Here is an 8,150-nt window from a genome sequence, read left to right as displayed (position 1 = left end):
GGGATCTGGCTGGGTTCAAGCAGAGGCTGCGCCAGCAGCTGTGAAGTGAGGTCGCACATGTGACAGTCGTTTGGACAGCATGACCTTGCTGGCATTTCCCATCCCTGCATCCTAAGACTTCGGAGCGGCTCCACCTGGCAAGTGCTGTGAGGCTGGGACCAGCTGCAGGGCAGCAGCTGAAGCCATGTGGAGCCCTCCCTGGCCTTGTCCTCTGGTGCCTGCCCCTGTGACGGCCTGTCCGTCACCTGTCCGTGTACACCTGCTGGTGTACGTGCACGTGTGTGTCTGTGTGTGCATGTGTGTGTGCATGTGTGTCTGTGTGCATGTGTGTGTGCATGTGTGTGTGTGTGCATGTGTGTGTGTGTGTGTGCATGTGTGTGTGCATGTGTGTGTGCATGTGTGTGTGCATGTGTGTCTGTGTGCATGTGTGTGTGCATGTGTGTGCACGTGTGTGTCTGTGTGCATGTGTGTGTGCATGTGTGTGTGTGCATGTGTGTGTGTGTGTGTGCATGTGTGTGTGCATGTGTGTCTGTGTGCATGTGTGTGTGTGCATGTCTGTGTGCATGTGTGTGTGCACGTGTCTATGTGTGCATGTGTGTCTGTGTGCATGTGTGTGTGCATGTGTGTGTGCATGTGTGTGTGCATGTGTGTGTGCATGTGCACCCTCACAGGCCCCCTGGCCACACGTGGGACGATCAAGGCTCACGTCCAGGGTACCTGCGGTTGGACTTGTTCCTGCCCAGCCCAGGCGCAGGCCGCCTGCAGTGGAAGAGCTCACATCCAACAGCAAAGCAAAGCTCAGGCCACGTTGCTGGCTTGCTAAGACGTCACGGGACTGTTTGATTTCTTCATCAAGTTCCTTAGCCCTGGGGGGGCACTTTCTTCAAGAAGGGCTTTTATCTCCATGAACCCTGCTGCTGTGTGAGCCACCTGGACAGTTCCGGGTTCTCAGGCATTATGCTCAGAAGAAACGTGAAGGCCAGGTGCAGTGGCTCACGCCTGTATTCCAAGCACCTGGGGAGGCCGAGGCAGGTGGATCACCTGAGGTCGGGAGTTCGAGACCAGCCTGACCAACATGGAGAAACCCCTTCTCTACTAAAACTACATAATCAGCCGGGCATGGTGGCAGGTGCCTGTAATCCCAGCTACTCCGGAGGCTGAGGCAGGAGAATCGCTTGAACCCGGGGAGCAGAGGTTGCAGTGATCCAAGATCGCACCATTGCACTCCACAGCCTGGGTGACAGAGCGAAACTCTGTCTCAAAAACAAACAAGAGACATGAAGAGGATGGTTTCCCAAGCCCACTTCCTGACGCTGCCCCTTACTCTTCAGGTGTGCCCGTGTGTGTGCTGGGACGTGTGTACATGTGTGCATGCGTATGGCTATGAAGGTCCCCATACACATGGTGTGTGCATGCATGCACATGTGTACACACATGTCCCAGAATGTCAGGTGGCAGGGACTGACTCCTAAGTACTGAGCTTCTGGGTGAAGCGGAGGTGGGATCTGGGCCAATAAAGGCAGGCAATGGGCCTCATGGTTAACCTTGGCCCCTCTGCTGAGTGAGCGGGATGCCTGTGATGCTCGGGGTGATGAAGTCCGAAGGGGTCTGCATGGCTGCCCCCCAGTGCCCGTGAGCACTTGTGTTCAAACAGGCGAAGTGGGGTTCAGGCAAGTCAGTCCCTCTTGCTAGAGGGCAAGGCTTGACCCACCCATGACATCCCCATACCAAGTGGCACCAGGCACTTCACTTTCATCTCCCGAGAAAACAACAGAACATCATGCAAAATTCTGGGTGCTCTGAATTCAGGATATATTTTAAAAAATAAATGGCATCTGGACGGGGGACTTTGAGCCAGGCCTTCCCAGCTTCTCAGGAGCTGGGCTAAGCACCAGCATGGACCTGTCACCCTCATCGATGCTACTGGGGAAGGAGGCAGCCCTGGAGCACACAGCATGTCACCAAGGTTGCCAGGGCCATTCCCAGGAGCATGTGGACACCCAGACTCTTCAGCTTAGCTTATTGTTAGAAGACATGAAACGAGAACCCGGAATTTCCTTTGGTTCTAACAAGAGTTTTTGTTTTGCTTTTTAATAAAGAAGAGAAAGGGGTTCCTTGGTTTTCTCCACAGATGAATGTTTCTACAAAAAAAGAGTTGTTTTGGATGTACACATGCCACTTAGGAAAACCTTTTGTCCTTGATGGCTTTTAAAACCCTTTTTTGGGCATCATCGGGTCATTTGGCGTGTTTTTGTGGACTGGCTGATTTTCCCGTGTTTTTTCAGGTGACCTCTCTCCTTTTCAATTTCCCCTTCCAGAAAGCAACTCGTAGGGAATGGAGGGCCTTGAAAAGTGCTGTCGGCAGGATGGCCTCTGAGGAAACAGAGCCCATGGGAGTGGGCTTTGCAGGTGGGTGGCCCCAGGGGACAGGAGTGCCTGGTGGCCCTGGTTTCCCCCTTGGAGACATCTATGCAGACTGGAAATGAAGAAACAGAAGGAGGCACGGAGTCACTTTCTCTTATATTGTGGATATTTTATCCCTGTCTTTCACAGCAGCAATTTTAATAAACAGATGCCTGCAGCATTTCACCACTACACAAGAGCTACTCGCGCTTGGGCAGGTGCACACCTGCCTGTGTACACAGCTCCTCGCGCAGCCTGGCAAACGCAGCCAGGCCTTCGGGACACAGGCCTCTGAAGTGTAAGTTAGCAGCCCTCACCCCGACAAGTTTCTAAAGACCAAAAATACCTCTATCCTCCACTACATAAAGCTTGTGAATAGCAAAACTTGTAAAAATGAAGTGTACAAAAGGAAACATCCATATAATACATTTGCACCCTGTATACAATGGGTCCCTTTGAAACTGGCCAACAGTCAGCGATGGCGGATTTTCAATCATAGAAAAAGAAGCCAGTGGCTGTCATGTGCACTCAGGTCAATGGTTTGTGTGGGTTCTCCAGAGAGAGAGATTTTCATTTAGTTACAGTACTTGCTGGCGATCTTGGTGATTAAGAGGCCAGTTGAATTTCCTGGCATTTAGGCAAGTAACATTTGATTGTCACAACGTACAATTCTGAGACAATAAATACAAGTAGATCAGATGCATTTCTTCATTGTATCAAGTAACTCCAGTTTAATTTAATACAATTTAGTGCATTTCAGTATCTCATTCACAGTTCGACTTCTGTCCAAATACTTGTGCAACAAAAAGAAATGGAGAAGAACTCCAGGTGACATTGTCATTACACAGCTTCAAATTCTAAGACAACTCAATGATCTTTGAAAAGCGTACGCTGCTGTTGCCTGGGCCGACGACACCAATGTCCCTGGTAACCTCCTGGGCTCCCTAAAAGTGTTCCTGTCATTCTATTTCCCGAGCAGTTTGTAAGAATGCCACCATTATCCCTGAATTAACAAGCAGCGAGTGTTCATGATAAAACTTAATTCATGTGTCCACCCTACTCGAGCAGATCAGTGTGACATCTTTTACGCCAAAATTATTTTTGCATCCTGGCCCCGATAGGCAGGAATACGGAGCCGGATGTCTGCATCCCCCAGGTCGGCCCCACGGCAGGGGTATGGGGCAGAGCCAGGGCGGAGTCAGGGGTGTGGCCGGCCCCATCCCCCGAGGCCCGAGGGGGCTTGCCTTTGGTTTGGGGACTAGCTCAGTAGAGAAAGGGGCAGACACACGGCCGGGGACGTGCTGTTTCCAGAAAGAAGGCAGGCAGGCGTTTCGGGCTGGCCGTTTGAACCCTGAGCCTAGGTGCAGTGCAAGGGCTAGAAGCACATGGCGCCGTGGAGCACTAGTATTGCACGCCAGGGGCTGCATGCAGTGAGCCACAGGCCAGAGGCCTGCAGCGGGAGTCTACGCATGGGGTTGAACAAGTCAGGTGAAAATCTGCAGGGCTGGAGAGATTATACTTGGCTTGTTGTATAAGTGTCTCAGGTAGAGACAAAGCATGCAGAAGGTTACTTATTCTTCACCCCAACTCTGACCCCAACCGGTAGTCACAACAGGCACGGACAGCCTGGCAACAGCTACTGAACTGCACGTGAATGAAACACACAGCTGGGTCCAACCACGGCTTCTCCTTCAGATCAATGTCAATGCTCAGCAATACCTCAACCAGCAGCCTGAGGAAAGATTCTCATGCCACGGTGCACGAAAGGGGAGTCAGGGGACAGACAAGGCAAGAGAGACTCAAAATTGATCGACAGAACGTGTTTTTTTTTTTTTTTTTTAACAAGAAAGTGCTGCTTACATGGTTGTTTTATTTCGTGATTTGTTCAGCGCTCATCTCTTCCACCAGACTCTGTGCTTCCTGAGGACAGGGACCTTAAAGCACCTCATGTAGGGTGTGCGTCTGGTACACTGTCGCCGAGTACCAGGCAACCAGTGTCTCACACAGGGTAAGATGATGAAGACAGCAATGGCATCCTTGGGAAGATGGGCAGGAGACCCCATGACACCTGGCACCTGGGCCTAAGCTGGGAGGCCAGCGACGTCCCCAGGAGACCACGGCCCAGGCTGGGAGCTTGGCCTGCCAGACGCCCGTGGGTGGGCCTGGGTCCTCTCGGCTGGGAGCCTCCAGTGGGGTGCCTGGCTCTGGGTGGGCAACAGGAGCTACAGGCCAGCAACGCCCTTCCTGTCCTCAGCCTGGCTCAAGGACCGGGTGCAGAGGGCATCAGCATGCCAGGCCTAGAATGTGCCTCACCCCGACAGCGGCCAGCACGGACTGTGGGCTACAGAGTTGCTTCAGCTTGAGCACTCAGCCTGAATTTGGACATAACATCAACTGAATTAAGCTCAGAAGTAGGGTGTAAAGGAAAAAGAAAAAAGACTGTTCTGGGATTATGAATTTAATTAAAAAATGTAAAGGAGTTCTCCTCCCCTTTTCCTTCTGGATGAAAAGCAAAATCCACCCTCCTCCAAAAAAAAAAAAAAAATTCCAAACATTCATGGTGTAGTTTTTATTGCTCTTAAAGGCTTGGTGTCGAGAAGCGCAAGCTAAGCTGTGAGATGGGAAGGAAACCAGATGAGGTGTGACCCCTGTGCCCGGGCCTCCGTCTCCACTCTAACCTAGGGCTGCCCAGCTCCGCCATGACTCAGTGCAGAAATTTATACATTACATATTAATTTCAAAGGGAGGGAACTTCTGTGGGAAACAATAACTATTAATTAAATCATAAAAGATCTAAATTTGCATTTTCCAGGTCACATATGTGCATGGTCGCACCCTTCAGCTTTTTTCCTTATTTTGCAGGTGTTAGTGAGTCAGTGAAGGCCGTGGATCTAGACACACACGGAGACGGATGAGCAGCGTGCGGCGTGAGGAAGGTGCCGGAGAATCTCTGGGGTGCTCAGCCAGGGGAGCGCGTGCCCTGCTCACAGCGCAGCTGCCCGAGTGGGCAGGTGGAGGGATGAGATTTCAGACGGAGGGAAGCACACTTCCAGAGCAACAGTGTCTGCAAGCGTGTCTCGCCTGGTTTCGCTGCTCTGCCCCTTCACCCCCGTGAGGAGCCGTGCTCTGAGCAGGTGTGCACAGGTGGCGTCCCGCACACGCCCCGAGAGCACGGCCCTCACAGACCCGGGGCCCGGCAGTGCCTCCGTCACGCAGAACGCTGCCGTCCCCTCCAATCTCCCCAGGACACTGAGGCCTGATGCCTAATTATGTTCTCGGTTTACTTTTCTTCATGCCTCTTTTCTCCATTTGTTTTCCCCTAGAAAACTCAACCTACCTCTATTCAGAACGCTGGTTGCAATATATTAGAGATAACACCCATTTTTGTTTTTTTCCCTTGCTAAAAAGATGAGGGGGGTGTGACTCAGAACAAGCAAGTTGAAAGCCAAATGCAGGTGGGCTGATGGTACTGCAACCAAGCTGAGCTTTCTACCACTGCCATTGCCCCAGGGGCTCCACCTGGCCACGCCGGGGGAGTGGACATGCTGTAGGGAGAAGCATCCCTCGCTCGGCGTGGGCCAGGGGCTCGCTGCGAGGCCGAGGGAGCCAGCATGACCGGCCGAGCGCTGCCCTCTGCTCTGCCTGGACGCTCAGAGACGTCCAGGAGACAGGGAGCTGGGCGCCCAGGGGTGGCCGGGCCACAGTGACACTGGCCAGGATGGGGGCAGGCCCTCCCCAAGGACACAGTGCGAGGCTGGGAGGTGCCCCACCTCTAGTTTCCAGCAGGAAGTTGAAAACCACCAAGAGATCAACCAGTAAAAATAAAATCTCTAGAAGCCAATGAGCCCAGTGTGAACAATCTCCAACCACCTTTAAAACACGGGGTTGACAGTGCCCTCGCTTCTTCTGAAGCATCCTAGAGTCCCACAGGCTGCCCTGTCCTCCCTCCTTGGCTCCTAATCTGTGGGATGGGGGGACGCGCGGTAGCCCCGAGGGTCCTCCCTCCCCAGCACCCAGTGTGGAGGGACCAGGGTCTGACAGCCATGAGAGGGACAAAGGAGCTTTAGGTGCATGGAGAATTCTGCATTTCACTGAGTTCTCAGGGGTCCATCCACTTTAAAAACAGATGTACGTATTTACACACAGGGTCAAATAGGAGCTAGGGCAGACAGGGCTCTAGAAAGTAAGGTGGGGCGTTCACCCTCAGCCAGCCCCAGGACAGGGCAGAGTGAGGGCTCCGACTTCGAGGAATCGACCTGATGTTCGTGCCGGTGTGCTTATCACTACGGGCGCTCTCCACGGGGCCCCCACAGGGAGCCAAGGTGCTGGGCCAAGCGATGCTCCCGGGGGACGGGACCTGGCCGTCCACTCCCAGGAGGACAGCAGAAATTCATTACGAGACAGTTTCAGGGGGGTGCAGAAGAGGTGAAGGGCCAGGTTAAGTTCCCAAAATAACTGATTAAAAAACAAAAAATTTGATCTAAGTTTAAGGAGAGAAAGCAGCCAAAGGCTCCCTCTTGGAAGCGGAGTTCTGGAGAGACGGCGTCTGCGGGAGGCCTCTCCGGCCAGACCCACCTCCCACGGGCGCGCGTGGAGATGCTGGGACCCTGCACTGTGGGAGGCTGAAGACTTCACCTGGCAGGCCTTCTGAATTCTTTACTCTTGGCTCAAGTTTTGTTAATATTAGTCACCAGTTAATAAGAAAAATAGTTTCTAATTGTCTTTTCCTCCACTCTGTGTGTTACTCTGGTTTTAATTGAGTTAACTGGATACCACCGTCAGGCCACGTGTGTTCAGTCACAGCCATTAGTTATTCCTTTTTCTTAAACTCTTGGTTTCCGTAGCTGGAGCCTTTTTCTATCTCAGTTACTCCTATCAGTCTGCGAACTCCAAAGGAAGCTTTCAAGACAGGAGAGAGAGAGAAGAGGTGAGACGGATGACTTTGCCTTTTTGCTGTAAAACGTGTTACTGGGGCTTCCTTCCTCTGCCCCAGACCCTCTCCCTCTGCCCCACACACCCAGTGGCCTCTGCTGTCAATAAGTAGGTGTGGCCTGCGGGGAGACAGCCCTCAGGCCATGGCCTGCTCAGGCAGGGGTGAGGGGCACATCTTCTGACCGGCTGGGTCCGAGGCAGATGGACACGTGGACCTTGCCCTGCCTGCCCCTCTGGGTCTTTGGCTGGTGGGAGCAGAAGGGCTTCAGGGCGTTCTAACAGCTCGGCCTTGCGAACCCAACAGGTGACAGAGGTGGATGAGCAGGACCCTCAGATGTAACCAGGTCACATCCTGTCCTCTGTGGGTGGCCTCAAGTCATCATGTAGTCCAATGGGAGAGGCTGATGGCAGTCACTGCCTCTCGGGACCCCTCCCCCCAAGGCCCCTGGCAGGGGCGGCAGGAGCAGGGGAGGAGCTGACCCAGCTGCTGGGCCTGGGGAGTCGGCTCACAGGGCGATGCACACGGACTGTGTCTCCAGGGACAGAGACCCCTCAATTACCAGGAGTGGGTGGGCGCCCGAGCTCACCACAGAAACAGGCTGGGTGTTTGATGGGCCCCAGGCTAGCTGATGAGTCGTGGGGGGCCTGGCATTGTGCCTGGGGTGGGCACACAGCGGGGAAGTCGCTGCGGGTCAAAGGGGAGGAGCTGAATGATGATGTCCTGCTTAAACCTCCCGAATGGCCATCCCAGCCTGACCCCTAAGAGCCCAAAAGCAGACAGGGGGGCTGGGGACCCTCTCGGGGACCCTCTCGTC

The 8,150-nt window shown here is 53.5% G+C and overlaps 1 protein-coding gene across 5 annotated transcripts in view; it reads right to left on the bottom strand.

The window, feature by feature from the left end:
- Nucleotides 1-2,508: 2,508 nt before the first annotated feature.
- Nucleotides 2,509-8,150, bottom strand: part of AGPAT3 (1-acylglycerol-3-phosphate O-acyltransferase 3) — a 121,259-nt gene continuing 115,617 nt past the window's right edge. For all 5 annotated transcript variants that reach the window (XM_030806361.1, XM_030806362.1, XM_030806363.1 and 2 more), the window contains one exon: nt 2,509-7,302. In XM_030806361.1, coding sequence (XP_030662221.1) covers nt 7,214-7,302 — 89 coding nt within the window. In that variant the 3' untranslated portion in view covers nt 2,509-7,213. The remainder of the gene's footprint in view (nt 7,303-8,150) is intronic.

This window comes from Nomascus leucogenys, chromosome 25, assembly GCF_006542625.1.
Source record: "Nomascus leucogenys isolate Asia chromosome 25, Asia_NLE_v1, whole genome shotgun sequence".
In the NCBI taxonomy this organism is placed as follows: Eukaryota; Metazoa; Chordata; class Mammalia; order Primates; family Hylobatidae; genus Nomascus; species Nomascus leucogenys.
This window is presented reverse-complemented; position numbering and strand designations above follow the sequence as displayed.